The 23,020-nt window shown below is 43.7% G+C and overlaps 1 protein-coding gene across 1 annotated transcript in view; it reads right to left on the reverse strand.

The window, feature by feature from the left end:
* The window catches only part of LOC124545679 (phospholipase A2-like), a 132,557-nt gene that overhangs the window by 11,442 nt on the left and 98,095 nt on the right, over positions 1–23,020 (reverse strand). The window contains exon 4 of the mRNA XM_047124625.1: positions 17,547–17,693. Within this exon, the coding sequence (XP_046980581.1) occupies positions 17,547–17,693 (147 nt within the window). The remainder of the gene's footprint in view (positions 1–17,546; positions 17,694–23,020) is intronic.

Consider the following 23,020-nt stretch of genomic DNA (forward strand, 5'->3'; position numbering starts at 1 on the left):
CTCCCACTTGCCCTCCCCCTCCTCCAACTCGCCAGATCTGAACCGGATCGATCACACCTGGAATATGGTCACAATGTTCTGGTTGATAAGTGTCTGTACCTTCTTCGTAGTGTCCAAAAATTGTAGATAATATCAGTATTCTGATATGATGCTATGATTTAAAATAAACCTTTCGTTAAGAAAGACAGTGAACGCGCCGTGTGTGAAACTGGAATTCGCAGGTGGAAGATGTTTACGTGGATGTGTAAAAAGAGGGTTTGTTCAGTGGTTTATGCAATTTAAAACCCATGTTCCATGGTTGCTGTATCTGTAATTTCACTGCTCTCAATTCCCACTTTGCCTGATACGGAACAGATACAACGCTGCCTGTCATTGCAATAGGAGAAAGGCTACATGGATGCTTTGGACTCACGCTTCCGTCGGTTTTATGTTGGTGTTAGGTGCTTTTCGAAGTGTGCAGGTTTCTCAGCTGTTGAATTTTTGTACGTGGTCATTTCTCATCCGCTGTTGTTTGTTTCAGCATTAATCACTTGTATCGTGGCAGTCTTAACCTGACAATGCAGTTGAGGAAAATGGTCCAGCAACCATCCGTGTCATCCTGTTTCGACTCATCTGCGCAGCCTATGGTTTTGCGTTACTTACTTAAAATATTGTTAAATTTAATCTTAAAAGTATTGCCTGGAATAGAAGACTTTCTGCACACAGTGAAATCTAAAATAAAACTGGGCCTTATCAGCAGTCAAGGCGGGGAATATCGTCCTGAGATTATCATGTCTTGCCAGCTTCAGAGCCGCCGGACACTGTGTGAGGCAACGGGCGAGTTGCGGCGTCCTGGAAATATTCTAAGTTCAGAGTTGGCGGCCACCGCTCGGGCCGCGCGGCAGGGCCCAGCTCGTTAGCATCCGCGTGGTGCCTCACAATGGCCGGAGCACGTGGTCCATCGAGCACGTGGCTGGGTATCCCTTGGTGACGCTTTGCGCCGGGAGGGCCAAAGATGGCGGACTTTGTGAAACCTTAATGGCAGACATTTCACAGTTCGTATATAAATTAATAGTAGCCAGTTGAATCATGAAACCTCAAAAAGAAACATGTACATTACCATTATCTGCACGACGATTCTGATGGTTTAATCAGATTTTCAATATCTTTATTAGTTTAAAGTTTAATATCTGAGGGTTATACAAGTAACACCCAGCAACGAATTTCCAAAATATAAACGCTTCATCCGATTTTGTCAATCGCCGTGTCTTTAGAAAGCTATTCGTGTAAACCTAAATTGGAATGAATTACAGGCATGTAACTTGAATAATACATGAGTTATTGTAGGTCAAAGTGGCCTATCACTATCGATCGCGTCAGGCCATAAGTTCTCCACAGTGACACGAAAAAACGGTAGCAGCATGCTTATATTTTTTCATCTACATCTTTGTTTATGTCCGATATATACTATGCATGAAGAAATAATTAGTTAAATACTTCTGTGTTATAGAAAGCACAGAGACATTAGGGTACTGGCCTACCTTTTGTTGTATTCCTTTGATACATGTTTATTTAATTTGTTTATGTATCTAATAATGTGTGTTAGAGCGTGTTTATGGTCCAGCCGTAGGAATATTTATATAATTTCAAGTTATTTAAATGAAAATCCAATATTTAGAAAGTGTTTTACGTTTGTGAGTGTACGTTAGCATGGAGACGTGGAGGGAACGAGTCTAGCCAATCACAGCGCTCGTTACTAAGGGAGGCGGCTATCGAAGTGAATGGAAGGGAGTTTGGGGAGTACGGGACAGGATAGGGGAGTGCTGGACGTGACGGCGCGACGGACGCACGGTCGCGGCAGAGACTTGGAGAGTGTGGAGCGGTTTGCGAGTGGTCGCACCATTCGATTCATGTGTGTATTCTTATTGCATATTGTAGACTCAGCAGTATTTGACTTTTAATGTGGCAACTAAGTATCCCAGCCCCTAGACAATGAAACCAGCCAAAACTTTTGATATTGCAACTTTGAGTCAGTCAGAGGATACATAGCTGAGGGCCACCTCATTTCATTCACCATTTTGTATGAAATCCCGCACACTGATTCATTCTGACTTGATGTAGGTGTTTTACACAGCTATGCTCCACGCGATCACAGTCAGCGTCAGAGAAAGTGGATGACTGCGGATATGACATTATCTAGCAGGCGTTTGCAGCATGGATACCCATTGGCGGCTAGTGGGGACGACCGAGTCTAGTGGCTAAGTTGGACATAGGGCTGATCCTATAGCCCACCGTAGCTAACGCGTCGTCCTCACGGTGAACTGGGTCGAGCAGTTCAGTTATTGAAGTCACATTTACCCTATATTACGCACACATAATCCAGGACTGCACCAAATGTAGCTAATGCTAAATTGCAAAAGGTCTTTATCTGAGGTTTGAGAATATTCAGTGGCTTCCAGTGCTTTTATATTCCTACTACGAGGGGACCTCAAAGAGTACGTTACACAGTATTGTGGCAGACCAAGTAACCTTTTATTGAACGCAGCAGTACATTTCACACACACGTGACACAATTTATTAACACGATCACCAAGACTCTGTTAACAATGGTAGGAACGCTCTACCACTAATTCAATTCCTCGACGATAAAAATTCACTCCTTGAACACGGAGCCATTGGAAAACTGCTGTGTGGACGTCTTCATCATCGGAAAATCTGCGATTTTGCGAATCACTTCCTAGAAATTTTTGTCTGTGATCGAAGTCGATGGTCTTACTTTTCGATCAGCATCACACATGTCTGTGTGGCCTTGGTCGATTTGTTGGCACCGTTTCACTGCGGCTGGACGGAACATTGCATTTCGTTTATACACTGCCAGAACTTCACGGTGAATTTGTGTGCGATTTAGACTTGCCCGCAACAATCGTACTGTCCCATGTACTTCAGTTTTGGAGTATCCTTCCAGTACTCGCATCATTTCACTTCCACACTGCGACGTACATGTTATCCGTACTTCGATAGAAGTGTGTCTCTTCTGATGACTTACCACTCTTGTTTGGGACAGCACTGCCATGGAACGGCATTTGAAATTTACCGTTTGAAGCCTCTCGTAGGCAAATCGGCTACGTAAGTTCCTGATCGAAGGTAAGGCCCTTAAAATGTCAATGAATTTTTGAAATCAAGGATGATATCCCGTAGTCGTAACTGTGTAAGATTAAAATCAGGGCGACAAATGTAAAACTAAATGCATACGATTTTTTCTTCGACGTGTTTTAAGCGTTCATTACGGTTGAAACCTGTAGATGCCACTCTACAAGATGCACAGAAATGCGGATAACCGGCTACAGACAGAAATGATTAACTGGAGAGACGGGAGATTAGCGTTTAAATCCTATCGACAGATCACGAGCTGTGACTGGAGAAGTGCGGGAAAGAAAGGTGGTCCTAATCTATGAAACGGACCCATTCCGGTCGTCTACTGAAGTGATTTACGGAACTCAAGGGAAATCCAAGTATGGGTGGCCGGGCAGATATCTAAACCACCGTCCACTCGGCTACCAGTCCAGTTTTTCAACTATTGCGCTAGCTTGGGGCTGAACCGGAGTTTTTGACTTTGGACGGTATAGCATTGAGCACCGCACGAAACAATCTGAGCGACGCTGTTCTTTTAGGGGAACTTCTCTGAAAGGTGATTCCTGACTCTGTATACAATACAGGGCTTTTTGGGATAGGCTCTAATTATGCGGGGGAGGTGATCACTGTGGATACATTCATGCATCTGAAGTATGTAATAGTATCTCCAGAAAGTATCGTATGCTCGTTGAATGTCTAAAATACGTCTAGAGCATGTTGTTTGCCGTCTACTAAGGTATTAACTTCCCTTTATTGGACTAGTGCTTCTTGACTCGACCTTCAAAGCGACTGATGAGATTTCTTGTTTGAAAGCTCTAGGTATGTCCTCTTCCATTTCAATTCGGGCAGCAGGAAACCTGCCGTAGATTCTATTTTTTACTATCTAAACTAGACGTTAAGTTAGGATCTTTTGCAAAGTAGCAGCTGTGATAAAGAAGCATTTCCGTACTTATAAGAGTCAAAGTTATCAAATAAATAAAATCACACGAAACTCGTAGTTCAGAAACTATTCAAGATAAAATTGTCAAATGAAAATCAAAATGAAGGTAATATTGTTTAGTTTGACGTAATACTCATGCAGTATTTTTAGAACTTGAATGTAATGTACTTTATTATGCTTCATATTTTTCTGAAAGATACACTTTTAAATGAAATAAAGATAATGCCACGATATTCAGCATTTGATTTAAAAACTATATTACTAAAAAAATAAAAAGCAAGTACAAACGACAATACCCGCTGACTGCGCTACGCCATATTACGTAAAGACCATGAATCACGACGAAGATGTCGATTTACTGCTGTTTATGTTTCACTGTCAGAGGATGCTGGCAAGTGGGAGGCTAAGACCGTGAGTAAACCATCAACCTTCTTTTGTTCCCCTGACCTAAGCATGTTACTTCTTTCAGAACCGAAATTTTCGCTCTGCAACAAAGTGTTTGTTGATATGAAATTTACCGGTGGAATAAAACTGTGTATCCTACAGAGATTCGAACTCGGGACCTTTGCATTTCGCGTGCAAGCTACACTCTGCCAGGAAGTTTCATATCAGCACACACTGAGTTGTAGACTGAAAATTTCATTCTGGAAACATCCCCCAGGATAAGCCTTTTTTCGAGAAGAGACAATCCTGCATCTTTTTCCAGGAGAGCATCTGTAAAGGTTGAAAGGTAGGAGATGAGATACTGGCGAAAGCGAAGCAGTGAGTACGGGTCACGAGTCGTGTTTGAGTAGCTCAGTCAGTAGAGCACGAAAGCCAATGTTCCCGAACTCGATTCTCAGCTTGGCACACAGTTTTAATCTGCCAGGAAGATTCATGTTAGCTCTTTGCCAGACGTGAATGTCACGCGGATGAGAACCGTATAAAGTGAGTGTACAATACTTTTTAGTTAATTTCATATCAAATTTAATACTTTAAGGTACGAAACGCTACATTTAACTACAAGATAAATGGTTAGATAAAACGTTTGTGCTATAATAAACGACCTCCCCTCCCATCACTGATTTACACAGGGTAAAATGGAACAGACACTTTATGTAAATCACCGCTGCTCCAATCCCATGGAATTATCCTACCACAAAACAGCATATGTTAAATCTCTTCGAAAGCTAACGCCAGAAATTATGGAAAGCTATGATATCCCAGACCTATACAATGGTATTTTAGCTGAAGAATTAAATTAACAACTGAAAGAGCTAGTATTGCTGCTTGCTCGACACAAGATATTCAAGCACATGTGCAACCTAGTTCTAGTGATAATGAAAATTATGGCTGTAGTGAAACTACTACTGAAAAGATCCTTCGGACTCATCGACTGAACTGATTAAGCAAACAACAGTAGCAAGATTAAATTAAACTATTGTCTTCCTTTATGAGCCCCTGATTAAACAGCAAAAGTTTTCACGGAAAAAATATGGTAAATCAAAGCTAGAAAAATAACAGCTCCATTACAAGCTAAAGTACTTCAGACACAGATGAAACATAAATATCTGAACTCAATAAATCTATAAAAAGCATTCTCCACAGATTAGAAACACTGAAATTCAGGTCCTCACTCTCCTTCTGCTAAAATGGTAATTACAAATATTCACAATCTTTTTTATGCAACAAAACGCATGATTTCAGTGGCAAAAGACTTAGTGTCAATGAGATTATTAATGTGTACACTGAAAAGAAAGACGGAGCATCCCCTTCTGGAAGAAACAATGTACACTCCTGGAAATTGAAATAAGAACACCGTGAATTCATTGTCCCAGGAAGGGGAAACTTTATTGACACATTCCTGGGGTCAGATACATCACATGATCACACCGACAGAACCACAGGCACATAGACACAGGCAACAGAGCATGCACAATGTCGGCACTAGTACAGTGTATATCCACCTTTCGCAGCAATGCAGGCTGCTATTCTCCCATGGAGACGATCGTAGAGATGCTGGATGTAGTCCTGTGGAACGGCTTGCCATGCCATTTCCACCTGGCGCCTCAGTTGGACCAGCGTTCGTGCTGGACGTGCAGACCGCGTGAGACGACGCTTCATCCAGTCCCAAACATGCTCAATGGGGGACAGATCCGGAGATCTTGCTGGCCAGGGTAGTTGACTTACACCTTCTAGAGCACGTTGGGTGGCACGGGATACATGCGGACGTGCATTGTCCTGTTGGAACAGCAAGTTCCCTTGCCGGTCTAGGAATGGTAGAACGATGGGTTCGATGACGGTTTGGATGTACCGTGCACTATTCAGTGTCCCCTCGACGATCACCAGTGGTGTACGGCCAGTGTAGGAGATCGCTCCCCACACCATGATGCCGGGTGTTGGCCCTGTGTGCCTCGGTCGTATGCAGTCCTGATTGTGGCGCTCACCTGCACGGCGCCAAACACGCATACGACCATCATTGGCACCAAGGCAGAAGCGACTCTCATCGCTGAAGACGACACGTCTCCGTTCGTCCCTCCATTCACGCCTGTCGCGACACCACTGGAGGCGGGCTGCACGATGTTGGGGCGTGAGCGGAAGACGGCCTAACGGTGTGCGGGACCGTAGCCCAGCTTCATGAAGACGGTTGCGAATGGTCCTCGCCGATACCCCAGAAGCAACAGTGTCCCTAATTTGCTGGGAAGTGGCGGTGCGGTCCCCTAGGGCACTGCGTAGGATCCAACGGTCTTGGCGTGCATCCGTGCGTCGCTGCGGTCCGGTCCCAGGTCGACGGGCACGTGCACCTTCCGCCGACCACTGGCGACAACATCGATGTACTGTGGAGACCTCACGCCCCACGTGTTGAGCAATTCGGCGGTACGTCCACCCGGCCTCCCGCATGCCCACTATACGCCCTCGCTCAAAGTCCGTCAACTGCACATACGGTTCACGTCCACGCTGTCGCGGCATGCTACCAGTGTTAAAGACTGCGATGGAGCTCCGTATGCCACGGCAAACTGGCTGACACTGACGGCGGCGGTGCACAAATGCTGCGCAGCTAGCGCCATTCGACGGCCAACACCGCGGTTCCTGGTGTGTCCGCTGTGCCGTGCGTGTGATCATTGCTTGTACAGCCCTCTCGCAGTGTCCGGAGCAAGTATGGTGGGTCTGACACACCGGTGTCAATGTGTTCTTTTTTCCATTTCCAGGAGTGTATTTATAATAGTTACTGAATTTAACCAGTTGAAAGAAGATAGCCGAAAACCAACTGAAAAAAAAGATTAGAAAACACGAAAAGAGGAACGTGTATACAAGAAACTAACACTATGTAATATAGAGACACTTTATCGAGATTTCGAGGACAAGTAGGCTAACAGTAATATAGATTTCTCATAATTCGCTCAACTTCGACCTCAACATTGTGTTTTAAGGAATCTGGTGGCACCCACGCTTTGTGTGTGTGTGTGTGTGTGTGTGAGAGAGAGAGAGAGAGAGAGAGAGAGAGAGAGAGAGAGAGAGAGAAATGGTTCAAATGGCTCTGAGCACTATGGGACTCAACATCTGTGGTCATAATTCCCCTAGAACTTAGAACTACTTAAACCTACCCAACTTAAGGAGATCACACACATCCATGCCCGAGGCAGGATACGAACCTGCGACCGTAGCAGTCGCGCGGTTCCTGACTGAGCGCCTAGAGAGGGAGAGAGAGAGAGAGAGAGAATGAATCATGGAAACGATAAATTTATGATGGATGGCGCAGCATTCTACTTTTTTTTAATAAATTTAATATGTGCCTGGGTCCTTTTGGTTTGGTAAAACATGCTGAATCTGTTTTCCAGTCTGCTTTCGTGGATACAATATTCAATAAACACTGGATTACGATTGAAAGAAAAAAGTTATAGATTCTTTCGAGAATCTTAGGGATGAATTTATTGCTGTCTTATTGGAGAAGCACAGGATTATGTCTAGACAGCGACAGAGGGCAGTACAAATGTTACTGGCACCTCCCGAAGATGTTCGATCAGGGGAAACCACGTACCGGGCCGTTCGTTTAAGGCGTGCAGCCAAGAGCCGGGCAAAGATTTTCGTGTCGCTGTTGGGCAACGTCAAGGTCGGTAATCACATATCTGAGATGTGTCGCGAGGGTTGTGTATGGGGATGAGGAGACAGTGGAGGAAACCGTCTCGCATCTGCACGATATTAGGTTCCGCAAATTTCCGTCCACACCGGTGCCATTAGGGGACTATATCTGAGGATTGAGTATGGGGATGAGGAGACAGTGGAGGAAACCGTCTCGGATCTGCACGATATTAGGTTCCGCAAATTTCCGTCCACACCGGTGCCATTAGGGGACTGTATCTGCGATAAAACTCTAGTGCGAGGTAGTGATGGCTGGGCGACTTATTCGTAGAACTAGCCTGGATAGCATCGTGCAGTTCGACCTCCGTGATGTTGGCAGGCAGATCCATCATTGCATCCCCAGGACCTGAGCCAAAGGAGAGTCTGGAGACCATCGCAATGCTGGCAGGATGGTGACGTTGTTCAGAGTACAGCTTCACATAATGTGCATGGAGGCAAACCCCTTATCGCGCTGGGTATCTAAGCACTTCCCACCAACAGCCGCAAAAACATTAATGAAATTCCTCTTACGGTGGCGCCGTTTCGCTATCACGTGATACACAGACGGATGCTGTTGTGTGAACACGTCGTGTGTGCATGCACTCACCACAGCTCCTTCAAGATGACGTCGAGAGAGGGCAGTGAGCTGTGCCTTGGCACAATCTGCCATCGCTTGACGCTCTGGCTATTCAAGCATCGTAGTACATTCCCCGAGGATTTTCTTTCTTTCTTTCTTTGGACCTTTATCCCGCTGCCACGTGGGGTCGGCCGTGTTAGTATGGATTTGACAGTGTTAGTTGCAGAGGGTAGCCAGATGCCCTTCCTGCTGCCACTCCAAAGCCCCGTTATGTAAGTTTTGCACCCCGTCTGTCTGCATTTAGTGTAAGCCATGAAATAGTGCCTGTGAGTCGTGTAATGAGGTGGAACGTGGGGACCAGACCGGTATTCACCTAGTGGGATGTGGAAAACCGCCTAAAATCCCCATCCAGGCTGGCGGCATACCGGCCCTGTTAATCAGCCAGGTGGATTAGATCCGGGGCCGGCGCGCCTACCCGAGTCAAGGAAGCTGCGCTTTAGCGCTCTCGGCTACCCTAGTGGCTGTACATTCCCGCAGAATGGTGAAGTAGAAATCCGTGATTTCACTAAATCGATCCAGGCAAATGCCAGGATGGTTCCTTTGAAAGGGCAAGGCCGACTTCCTTCCCCATCCTTCTCTAATCCGATGAGACCGATGACCTCGCTGTTTGGTCTCCTCCCCCAAACAACCCAACCCAACCCAACTCTTCTCGAATTCAGAGTAGTGCTGCATCATTTGAGGACTCTACACTGGTTTCTAGCTACCGCGGACACAGCGGTACAAAACATGTTTTCGTCCATTTTATTTGTATACAAGAATGTATTTCAAGAAAACCATTGTAATTACAGGGCAATTTCCATCTCGCATGGGAAGAGAAATGGAATAATTTTTGTGAGATATTCACAACGTGCTGTAGCACATTAGCACATGAAAACAAATCGCTACTGTCTGCTGAACAAATTTAGTTTTTGTTATTAAAATTTTGTACAGTAGTTCCATTTTACCGTCTATTTGAAGTCTGCTTGTGTGTTAAATTGTCACATTCGAAATTTCCATTGTCGCGTTGTATTCTGTGAGCTATTCCTTCCGTCTGCTGTATATAAGAACTTTATTTGCGGATGATGATTCTGGACGGTCAAAGAATTTTCTCTCACTTAACGCCAAGATCATAAAGTAGACTTTCTACTGGACTCTCGTTTTCCGAGTATATTTCATCCAATTCATTTGGATCATTTCAGTCTCTCACCCTCACAATTTAATCTTTGTCAGGTTTTCTCTTCGAATGGAATTTGTTTAGTAAATAACGAGAATATGCTGAAATGGTAAGTAATAAATGCTGCTACTGCACGTACATCATCGAATATTTCATCATAGCAGTAAATCTTAGGGAATGTATACACTATTATCTCTAATCGACAATGAATAACACTTCGAGTGATCAGGCAGCTGCTAATAGCGAGCAGCGACAATGCAATTCATCTCGCCATCTCCCTAAACTCGTCTGTTTAAGACAACGTGCGTGAGGCGGCAGGCGTAAAAAGACGTAGAATAAGTTTCGTGTGAATGGTGGTCGCACAGTAAAGAGAAATACTGCACTATTGCGTTACTCAGAAATGCTATCAGCGATTCATAAACATAATTTCTCTAGGGACGCACTAGCGTCGCTGCGAAGCAGAATTCCGTGTAAAGCTAATTAAGGAGCAAACACACATGTGTGCCCCATCCCAGTGGGAGGATATGATGACACGCTGAAAGGTGCACTCAACACACACAACGTTCCGCTTCGGCGAAACAATTTGGCTTCCAAAGGGACAATGTCGGTCGGAATAATTCACGAGAAAATGTATCGCAAATAGTGATCGGTAGCGGGCGGAAAGTTCGTTTGCATATACCATGGGCTTCGCACAGGGGTGCTGTGAATCTAAAAAGGTTTTAAGCAGTTTCCGAATAGCTCTTACTTGAACCGCGATCGATGTAGTCTAAATGCGACATTATAATTATACCGATTGTTCGTCATTAAGCTGCAAAAAGGATGTTGACAATTTTTCGAGTTGTTTCCAGTTGGTAGTGATATAAATACTATGAACCTAAGATTTTTTATTTATGTTTTTTTTATCTATGAATTTCGCCAGCTATGGACCGCATAAAACTTAAAACTTATGTTTCTTTTTCTTCCTAACTTCCCAGTACTTCATTTTATCTCCAACTGCTCGTCTCTGGTCACCTATCCACATTCTCTTGGGTCGAGGTTTTGGCTCATCTTCTTCATAGTTTGCGTTTTCTATCAGTAGCCTGAAGTGATACCTGTCACGTATTATTTCTTCTGTAACACCTATTTTGTTGGCATCTTTCTTTGCTGCTTCTATCCATCTTACAGTTTCTTCAGCTTACTAACGTAATTAAAAATTTTCTTTCTAATCCGTATTTCTTCAATTCTTTTTAAATGCCCATAAATTTTTGAGCGTCTTTGAATGCGATTATTTGAGCTTCGAATTTCAGCTAAGACGTCAGGCGCTGTGGATCTTAAGACATATTTTACGTTTCCCACAATGTCTCGTTAAGGAATAAAGTCATCGGAACACATTTATCCCCAGATTCAAGCACTCAAGAATTTGCGCCTGCAGACGAAAGTAGAGAACCTTATTAATCCTGGTTTGCATGTAATACGATATGGAAGCCGGCAAATTAAACTCGCTTCAAAGTGACACAACTGCGTTAAGCACGTTTCTGAAAGCCACAATGGTAGTACTTACTGAGGTGCCGCACGCTAGATAGGGCGCTGCTGGTAATTTGCAACGAGGGAGTGCGGGCTTTGAGAGGCATGTACTGACATAACCGCTTAATGGCGAGCGTTGTTATTTCGCATCAGACCAACGTGACGCCAATAAATGGAAGGGTAGCCGTTTCTGAGCGTCATTGGCGGCAGGTGTAGACACACACACACACACACACACACACACACACACATACAAAGTTTTCGTCATTGTTTCGAGAATTATTGTTTGATACAGAGGTAAGTTCACTTCTGAAAATTTTTTGTCGTGATATTAAGTATTATGAGAAGTAAATCATATTTGGAAGTGATGAATTAGTTGCACGTGCAAGTGACTTCGAAAATACTGTTTGTGTGAAATGCCCATCATTAGGCGTTTGTGTACTTTTATCAGCGCCAGCGAGACATGCAATCAAGTGAAATGAAAGCAAATATTTCCGTTGAATTTTACCACCAGAACACTTCAGCGACCAGATGTATATATATGCCAGGGCGTGCTAAAATGTATTACCTCCGAATTTCTTATGGGAAAATTCTTAATACTTTTCAGTTAAAAAAAAAACGTTATTGACATTTTACATCTTTATTTTTCATGTGTACATATTTGTAACAGTCTGCCATTAGAGGGCTCCTAATTGCAGCGTGTAACATGGCGATGTATAACGTAACAATGTCGCTGCACGAAAAACAGCGGTCGGCCGGAGTGGCCGTGCGGTTCTAGGCGCTACAGTCTGGAACCGAGCGACCGCTCCGGTCGCAGGTTCGAATCCTGCCTCGGGCATGGATGTGTGTGATGTCCTTAGGTTAGTTAGGTTTAATTAGTTCTAAGTTCTAGGCGACTGATGACCTCAGAAGTTAAGTCGCATAGTGCTCAGAGCCATTTGAACCATTTTTTGAAAAACAACGTGCTCTAATCGAACTTCGAATTCCAAGCGTTCTCCCACGCGTGGAGTACCGTCTCCTTTGGCATGACAATGCCAAACCACACCCGAACGTTGCGATATCTGCAACAATCCGACGCCTTGGGTTCACTGTCATCGATCACCTTCATATAGTCCTGGCGTGGCCCCATCCGATTTTCCTCCGTTCCAAAAACTTAAAAAACACTTTGGAAGACTTTTCTTTAATAGTTATGGAGCGCTGCAAGCAGAGGTGAAGTTGAGGCTCCGTCAACGAAGTCAAGTATTCTGCAGTGACGGTATCAACAGACTGGTCTCTCGTTTGGAGAAATTTGTTCGTCGCCAGGGTGACTGTTGAGAAACAAGTAAGTAGACATGAAGAATAAAGATGTAGAATGTTAACAACGTTTGTCTTATTTAAAAAGCGTGAAGTACTTTCGCATAAAAAAGGATTCGGAGGCTATACTTTTCAGCATACACTCGTACTTTATTACAAATTTCCGATAATTCATATAAACATCCAACTGGACTCATTACATTTCACTGTTACAGCGATGTGGAAATGCTGATGAACTTCTGAGGCTTCCGTTCATGGATCCCCAAGGTTTTTCGCTCCACGAAATGAAAACGGATATTACAAAGTTCGTGCATCGCCTGCGCCGAGTAACTGACAGTTTAAAAATATCCGTGGCAAACGAAATCATCTACTAGAATTCAGATGAAGAATAGTGGATACACTCTGCAAGCACGGAAAAGACAAAAAATATATGAACGCCTCGAGCCATATTAAGGAATGATTATTGTCTCAGTATACAGAGAAATGCAAAGGTATAACTGATTAGATTGTGAAGGACAGACAGTATTCACGCATCGTATGTGTGATGTTCATTTGTGTCTGAAAAAAGAGAATAAACCATTTCCGACAGTTTCACGAGTAAGGCTATTTAGTGTTATACATAATAATTTAAAGTGTATGCAACCATGTATTTTTTCATTTTTAATCATGTAAATCCTATCAATGCAACATCACATTTATAAACAAAAATCTTTTACTGTATGGGGTGCTGTAAGAGTTCAATTTTCAAATGTCTGTGGAAGTATCCCACATACCCGATTATGCCTGACAGATATATCTACTCATATATGTAACACTTTATTAACCGTTACGAAATATGAGTTTTCGTATTTTCTTTCAACTGGAAGTCTGTTGAGGTAATAAGGGGTTAATTCTTATAAGTCGCCTACTATAAAATTCGGCTGGATAAGAGGTCCTTCACCACAATATTTAAACAAAGGGATTTTTTATTAAAAATGTTTGTGGTTCGGACGCCTTTATAGTGCGAGCCCCTAGGCGTAGATAGGTAGAGCATAAGTGAGACTTGCTATACAGGATGTTTTTTTTTTTTAAGTGTCAGATATTCATGAAGAACGTAGTACTGGTCGGAAACAGTGGAAAAGTTACTACACCGTTCAAAAGAATGAGGGGAACACGTATATCAACGGCCGGTATGTTGAATCTGTTTCGATACCGGCGGTGCCTGCCGTTTTATTGTATTCGCTTTCAGTGTAGGTAACAATCTACAAAATGGTTCAAAATTCAAATGGTTCAAATGGCTCTGAGCACTATGGGACTTAACATCTATGGTCATCAGTCCCCTAGAACTTAGAACTACTTAAATCTAACTAACCTAAGGACAGCACACAACACCCAGCCATCACGAGGCAGAGAAAATCCCTGACCCCGCCGGGAATCGAACCCGGGAACCCGGGCGTGGGAAGCGAGAACGCTACCGCACGACCACGAGATGCGGGCTACAAAATGGTTCAAATGGCTCTGAGCACTATGGGACTCAACTGCTGAGGTCATTAGTCCCCTAGAACTTAGAACTAGTTAAACCTAACTAACCTAAGGACATCACAAACATCCATTCCCGAGGCAGGATTCGAACCTGCGACCGTAGCGGTCTTGCGGTTCCAGACTGCAGCGCCTTTAACCGCACGGCCACTTCGGCCGGCAACAATCTACATCCACATCTACGTGATTACTCTGCTATTCACAGTTAAATGCCTGGCGGAGGGTTCAATGTACCAACTTCAAGACGTCTCTCTACCGTTCCACTCTCGAACGGCGTGCAGGAAAAACGAGCACTTAAATTTTTCTGTGCTAGCCGTGATTTCTCTTATTTTATCGTGACGATCATTTCTCCCTATGTAGGTGGGTGCCAACAGAATGTTTTCGCAATCGGATGAGAAAACTGGCGATTGAAATTTCAAGAGAAGATCCCGTCGCAACGAAAAACGCCTTTGTTTTAATGACTGCCACTCCAGTTCACGTATCGTGTCTGTGGCACTGTCTCCCCTATTTCGCGATAATACAAAACGAGCTACCCGTCTCTGAACTTTTTCAATATCATCCATCAGTACCACCTGATACGGATCCCACACCGCACAGCAGTACTTCAGAAAAGGGCGGACAAGTGTGGTGTAAGCAGTCTCTTTAGTAGATCTGTTGCACCTTCTAAGTGTTCTGCCAATGAATTGCATTGGTTTGCTCTACCCACAACATTATCTATGTGATCGTTCCAATTTAGGTTATTTGTAATTGTAATGCCTAAGTATTTAGTTGAATTTACAGCCCTCAGATTTGTGTGACTTATCGCGTAATCGAAATTTAGCGGATTTCTTTTAGTACTCATGTGAATAACTTTACACTTTCCTTTATTTATTCGCCATCTGTTCTGTGTTATGCATTACAGTGTCAGGTGAACCCTCACAATGAAGTGAGTACCGGTGACCCAGTGTTCTCTTGTGAGTTACACAGATGGCAGTTGGCATTTGTGGACATTTTATTCTACCAAGAACAGGCAATGCGACATCTTAAAAAAACGCGAGTTGCAAGGGCGGCCTGTTTGATCCAAAACAGATGGGCTTTCTGTCATTTTGTTACAGACGACAATGCCTCTCTGCGTTTGATTTAAAGGTAGTGGACATGCTACAGGGAGACAGGTCAGTACAGAAGGCGAGTTGGACAAGTTCACCGACGCATTACAGCCTCACGTGAAGACCGATATGTGGCCATCTCTGCATTGCAGTGTCGTACAGATACCGCCAGGGCGCTGAAAGGCGATCTCAGAAGGGCAACTGGAGCCGCTGCGTCCGAAATCACACAGTAATGAACAGGTTACGGAAAAGAGCCTTACGATTCAGACGTCCTATTCGAGTACCCCTCTTGTCGAGACAACATCTTGCAGCTCGCCTTCAGTTCTGCCGTACTCGTCTCAACTGGCAACTTTGTTACTGGTGAAACGTGTTGTTCACACACGAGTCCAGATGTCCTTTGATGGTGATGCCTATATTCGTGTGCGGAGACCAAATGTTGTGCAGGAAACTGACAATTTTCAAACTTCTGTGATGTCATGGGGAGGATTCAGTTTTGACAGCTATACGGATCTTGTCGTTATCCGTGTCCGCCTTACCGCCGGGCAGTACATCGAACTCATCCTGTTGCATACGGTGGTGGCCCGGAATTCCTTCAAACGCCGGGGTCCATTTGACAGGCGTCAGCAGGGATGTCTTGTGAAGCCTGAGCGTTGAAGTAATGGAATGGCTAGTGGTGAGCCCCGACGTAAACCCCATCGTGCACATATGGGACCTGCTTGACAGACGTGGTCGTCATGTTCCACCACAGACTCTCCAAGAACTCTCATGGGCTCTGTATAATGGAAACGGAAACAACGGGTGACCTCTGTAGACTTATACGGAGCATGCCACGTAGGTGTAAGCATATGATAAACGCTCACACGTTACTGAATCTCTCAGAGCCCAATGAAAAGCAGACGGGGTGACAGGCTGAATCATTTTTTCCACTTTGTATTCGACACCTGCCGAACATTTCAGTTATTTTTATGTGATCATTTGAGGATGTAGGGATGTTTCGTTGGGTACATAATTCGTGAAAGATAATGTATAATTTGATAACATACATACTCCTCAACTATTGCTCAGCGGAACAGAGCAGACGCCCAAAAATCATATTGCCTTACTTCTTTTGAGCAGTGTATAATTATATTTCCGGAAACCAATACTTGGTGAGGGCCGTCCGCAGTGGCCGAGCGGTTCTAGACGCTACAGTCTGGAACCGCGCGGCCGCTACGGTCGCAGGTTCGAATCCTGCCTCGGGTATGGATGTGTGTGATGTCATTAGGGTAGTTAGGTTTAAGTAGTTCTAAGTTCTAGGGGACTGATGACCTCAGAAGTTAAGTCCCATAGTGCTCAGAGCCATTTGCACCATTTTGAACTTGTTGAGGTATGGGCCGTATACTTGTGACGAGTAATGTGTAGGATCCGATAAACTAGGAAGGATTCATAAGAGATGGTATACTAAATTACCGCAATGCGACCTTGTGGGCAGATGCAAATCCTCGCGCTATCGTGGAGGCGAGGCAACAGGACCGCTTCCGTGTCACTGTATGGGCAGCAATTGTCGCTGACAGACTGGCAGGACCAGAAGCGTTACGAAACAGATTAACAGGTGCCATATATCACCGATATCTAAGCGACTTTTGAAGAAAGTTAGTTACCTTTACAGAAAGACAGCGTCTGTAGTTTACACAAAGCAGGCCACAACCCCATGACCTGTAGATCCTGTGACAGTACCTCAACACAACGTTTCACGAGTGACGGGTTGGTTGAGGTATTCCGGTAGCACGGCTTCCCGGTTCAACGGGCCTGAATCCATTTGATTTCTGCCATGGTGGCAGTTGAAGGCATAGGTGTACGCCCGACCCATCGACAATGTGCAGACGTTTCAGGAAAGCGTGGACATATAACACAATCCGAAAACAGCAAGGTATTTCAAAAAGTGCGTGATTCACTGCGAAAAAGCGGTGAAGGATGTGTGAGGATGGGTGGCTACCACGTGCAGCACTGCCTATAGTGTCTACTTGCGCCTAACAGACAGATGGGAATGATGGGGCACACTGGCCCATATCTCAGCAGGTGTTGGTTTCCAGACGTACCGTGATAGAAACCGTTCTTCTAGTTTTGACCAGTACCTCCTGCAGGACTACGCGACACTTTTTCTAAACACTTTGAATGTACGTAAGGCCTAAGCAGACAGTAGGAGAGGCAGGAGAGGGAGAGACCCACCGTGCGTCCCGGCGCCTGCAGGGCCGCTGGTCCCGGAAGCACATGACCTGCGCCACGTTGAAGAAGACGGCGCCCAGCGTGTGCGCCGCGGGGGTGTCCAGCATCTGCAGGCAGCGCTTGAAGCGGTGGTCGCAGTCACAGTGGGACCTGCACAACACCAGGCACCACACTCAGGCAGCGCACACACCTGAACGTGATCGCTGTTTCCGGAGCAAGCATTACTTACTGATTTTTACTAGTATAAATCACTCGGGTTTGCAGCCAAATGAGCCCGTGGAAATGGCAGCATTTCGACGCACTCACTCGGCTTGAAATCCGAGAGCTCTATATTAATTTAATTCCCTGAGAAAGAAAATGAGATCGTGTTTCTTTTTATTTATTTATTACTAACTTTAAATTTAATGTCTGTGTTATAATGTACATATACAGGGTGTTACAAAAAGGTACGCCCAAACTTTCAGGAAACATTCCTCACACACAAATAAAGAAAAGATGTTACGAAACTTCCTGGCAGATTAAAACTGTGTGTCCGACCGACACTCGAACTCGGGACCTTTGCCTTTCGCGGGCAAGTGCTCTACCAACTGAGCTATCGAAGCACGACTCACGCCCGGTACTCCCAGCTTTACTTCTGCCAGTACCTCGTCTCCTACCTTCCAAACTTTACAGAAGCTCTCCTGCGAACCTTGCAGAACTAGCACTCCTGAAAGAAAGGATATGGCGGAGACATGGCATAGCCACAGCCTGGGGGATGTTTCCAGAATGAGATTTTCACTCTGCAGCGGAGTGTGCGCTGATATGAAACTTCCTGGCAGATTAAAACTGCGTGCCCGACCGAGACTCGAACTCGGGACCTTTGCCTTTCGCGGGCAAGTGCTCTACCAACTAAGCTACCGAAGCACGACTCACGCCCGGTACTCACAGCTTTACTTCTGCCAGTACCTCGTCTCCTACCTTCCAAACTTTACAGAAGCTCTCCTGCGAACCTTGCAGAACTAGCACTCCTGAAAGAAAGGAGACGAGGTACTGGCAGAAGTAAAGCTGTGACGTTGGCGCAGTGGCAGGGCGTTGCATGGTCTGATGGATCCCGATACCCTCTTCATCATGCCGATAGGAGGGAGCGAATCCGTCGTCTTCCAGGGGAACAGCTCCTTGGCACCTGTACTGCGGGACGGAGACAAGCTGGCGGCTGCTCCATTACACTCTAGGGAACCTTCATGTGAGCCCATGTGTCCAGTGTCGAAGGCGCCATGACGGCCAAGGAGTATCGCGCACTAGTTGCAGACCACGTACAGCCGTACATGTCGATGATGTTCCCGAAGGCAGTGGCATTTTTCATCAAGATAATGCGCCATGTCACGAGGCTAGGAGTGTGATGGAGTGGTTCGAGGAACACAGCGGCGAGTTCCAGTTGTTGTGCTGGACTCCAACTCGTCATAGCTGAACCCGATCGAACACATCTGAGATGTGATTCAATGTGACCTCACAGCTCCTCGCCTCCCTCTCCGGAATTCAAGACAATTAGATGAGTTGTGTGTGCAGATGTGGTGCCAACTCCCTCCAGCGACCTACCAAGATCTCACTACTTTCATGCCACGATGTGTTGCCGCTGTTATCCATGCCAAAGGTGGACAAATCGGCTATTAGGTAGGTTGTCTCAATGTTCCACTTGATCAGTGTGTGTGTATGTATTTATCTGTGTTCCGCATCTCTTTTGAAATCATTGGACTGATTTCAACCAAACCTGGTACATATATTCCTTAATGTCAGGTAACAGGCGCTGTGGGTGTAAGAACCACCAACCTATCATAGTTCAGAAACAATGAGATGTGTGAAAAACTGCCACCTCATGTATGACGTTTCTGTTTTATAACTTCTGTATTACTAACTCTATTCACAATAAATTTCGCAGACGGTTTCCACATATGCCGCTAAATGCACCAACAAATTTATGTTGTGGTATCACCTCATAAACACTAAGACGCGCGAAAAAGTGCCGAATTGTTCATGACATTTAAATTTAGTACTTATTTGCTACTCACTCTATTCGCAACACGTTTTGCAGACGATATGTCATATACTGCTGAATGTGTATTCAAAAGTATATCATTGTATAACAGATTAGAAAATATGACTTCATAAATACTGAGATGTGTGAAAAACTGACGCATCACGCATGTCTTTTACATTTATTACTTCTTTGTTAACAACTCCATTCGCAACGCATTTCGCAGAGAGTATCCGCGTAAGCAAGTGAATGGACATACATACATATATCATTCTACGACACATATATCATTGTACAACATATGGTTTAGGAGATCTGAAATTATGAACACCGAGATGCATGAAAATGTGCAGCATCATGTTTTGAGCCCTCATATATTTATTATTTGAGACACTCCTGCAATCGAGTTAGCTTAATGAAGTTGCTGACACCTGGCACCGCTTCCAGCAGTTTTCACATGTGAAGTACAAACGGCTGCAGCGAAAACAAAAGCCGTGTATAGAGCTATGAAGAGGCGTTGCTTTAGAGACGCTTACAAAATCGTACTCTAGACAAGCAGAACAGCTGTTCCCACCGCACAGAAACTGAACAAAATCGTCTCAAACCGAGTTTTGCTGCATGAGTACAAATAAGATTCTGTTTCTAACAGAAAATTTACAAAATTAATACTGGGACAATGCCGGGTTTGTCAGTAATTTGATGAACGAGCCAGAGTTTATATTAAGTGTGTTTCATTTTTAACAGCTAAGACGTATTTATAACAACAGCACAACGTTGCTGATTGCTTCCTGTTTCCATAGACAGTGAAACTTTCATGCATTTTGTTTGTAACTGATAGTGTTGTGGAACATGTATACATTACACTCCAAAATATATTGAATGTGTAAACGATAAACCCTTTTAAGTTAACACTAATATAAAACAGTGCCAGCCTTCAGGCATGCAATTCTATTATTGATTATATGTTTTTGCTAAGTTTTTGTAGCCCTTAAACTGGTAGGCAGAATGTTGTTTATGTTTTAGAGAGACGTCATAGAGCAATTCAAAGTGAGTTGATGTAGTAGGTCGTGTAGACCGTTAGTATTTTAAATATCTGTGAATGCTTTTCAAATGTAATTTGGTCACAGTGTAAAACATGTCTCGTATCTGTTGTTACTGTGAAGTTATTTTCTGAGTTGTCTTTACGTAATAAATATTGTGCTAGGAAGAGCTTTCTTGACTTATTAGTATTTACATCGCTAATAATGAGAAAAACCTGATAACGCAAGTGATCTTTGGAACCAGAAACCTACAGTTTGACTGCAGCAATTGAAATTCAACACACACATTGATGAAATTCTCAAAGTTGCATTTGTGGAACATTTGAGTGTGTGCTCAAAATCTATTTTTATCGACAGCAAGCACAGAAGAAGTCAGAATGTCTGTGTAATACATTAGATTCGAGCAGTCCTCCAGTCCTTTTACACCTAGGTCAAAACACCTCCTTTCCCTAGAAACACCAAACACGGGCTAAAATTGCCCTTCCTTTTTTATTTTTTAGAAATAAATGGCAAATATCCTTCTATGTTTTTGGGTCTTTTTCTATTTGTCTGTTACCTTATAATACACTATGCTGTACGTTTCTATGGTTAAATTTTTATAATTGCAAGTACAAAATAGGAATTTTACGCACAAGGGCGCGTTTTGCCCAAAGTTGATACTCCACGCTACCATAATTCTTATTATCTTCCCTACAACCACCAAGCATGGGCAAAATTTGTCCGTATGTTTTTCTTTCTTTTATTCAGTTGCCAACCTCGAACATGAGTTTTACAGTGGTTTGTTGAGCGTCTAATTGTTGAGTTTCACTATCATTGTTGATTTTAGAATTTCCATTATTACTGTTAGCAGTTTGTCACAGTAGAGCGACGCCTTTATTGTAAAGTAGATTTTGTAAGATGAGTTATAGAGGCTTGAACGACGCAGAAGTTCTTGCAGAACTGTTACTAGACGACGAGTTATCAGATTTATGCGGTTTTGAGTCAGATTATACAGAAGTAGAAAAGGATTCCAGTGAAGAAGCGGAGGACAATGAAGAAGAAACAAACCATGCAGGTAACGCTCCAAATAAATATGTTACAAGTTCTGGCAGAGGGTATCTTGCAGAAGCTCCGAGACATAGTAAAAACGATTTTGATAACATAGTCCATGAACGTCAAGGAATAACCAGTGCTGGGAAAGTAACAAGCATATGTGAATCATTTAAAAAAAAAATTCACTCCTCAATTAGTACGGAAAATACTTGGCCATACAAATGAAGAAGCTGAAAGAGAAAACGTATCTCTCTCTAGCGATTCTGAAATATATGCATTGATGGGAATTTTAATTGTAATGGGAGTTTACCAGGACACCAATATTTCTTTATCTGATTTATGGTCAAATTTATCGGGAAGAGCGATTTATAGAGGAGCTATGGGTAAGACAAGAGCATATCAACTATTGAAAATTCTTCGCTTTGATGATAAAGGCACCAGGTCAAAAAGACGTGTACGTGACAAATTTGCGCCGCTGTGTGAAGTATTGAATGGAATATTCCCACGGTACTTCAGAAGTGGACCTGACAATACAATTGATGAAATGTTGTGTCTTTTCAGAGGTCGTTGTCCTTTCAGAGTTTTTCTCAAAGACAGACCTGAAAAATATGGAATATTAGTCAGAATGCTTTGAAGTGCAACTGAACGATACATCATAAAAATGGAAGCGTATGCTCGAAAAGACAGTAGACCTGCCAGTGAACGAGGTCCTCTTGAGATTGTGAAGAGACTGGTGGAGCCAATAAACAATACAGGCTACAATGTCACAACTGACCGCTTCTACACTTCTATGGAGCTGGCGGACATTCTCTATCTAGACTACAAACTTACATTGGTTGGGACACTCAAATCAAACAGAAAACATGTACCGCAGGAATTTAAGACGACAGCAGGCAGAGAGCTGTATTCTTCCAAATTCGCATTCACAGACTCATCTTCTAAGAAGCCGCCCGTAACAATTGTGTCTTACATAACAAAGGAAAAACCAAAGAAAAATCTGTTGATGTTGTCGACACAACATCGTAATGCAGAAGTTGATACACCGAGAAAGAAAACACACATAAACCTGTACTATAATTCCACTAAGGGAGGAGTGGATGTCGTAGTTAGGACATACTCTACAAAAAGGGGTACGAGAAGGTGGTCACTGTCAATGTTCTACAGCCTACTTGATATGGCTGCAGTTAACTCATACACACCATTCAAGATGAATGCCCCTAAATGGAATGAAGGGAAACCAAACGCCAGAAAACTGTATCTCCATGAATTAGGCAACGAACTTTTGAAACCATACGTAGATGAGCGAGCCATGGATTTGAAAGGACTCCAGTTGCCTATTATTCAGGAAAGAAACTAGAGGTAAACAAAATTCCTGAAGATGAAGAACCAACTAG

The sequence above is a fragment of the Schistocerca americana genome, chromosome 8 (assembly GCF_021461395.2).
Source record: "Schistocerca americana isolate TAMUIC-IGC-003095 chromosome 8, iqSchAmer2.1, whole genome shotgun sequence".
NCBI lineage: Eukaryota > Metazoa > Arthropoda > Insecta > Orthoptera > Acrididae > Schistocerca > Schistocerca americana.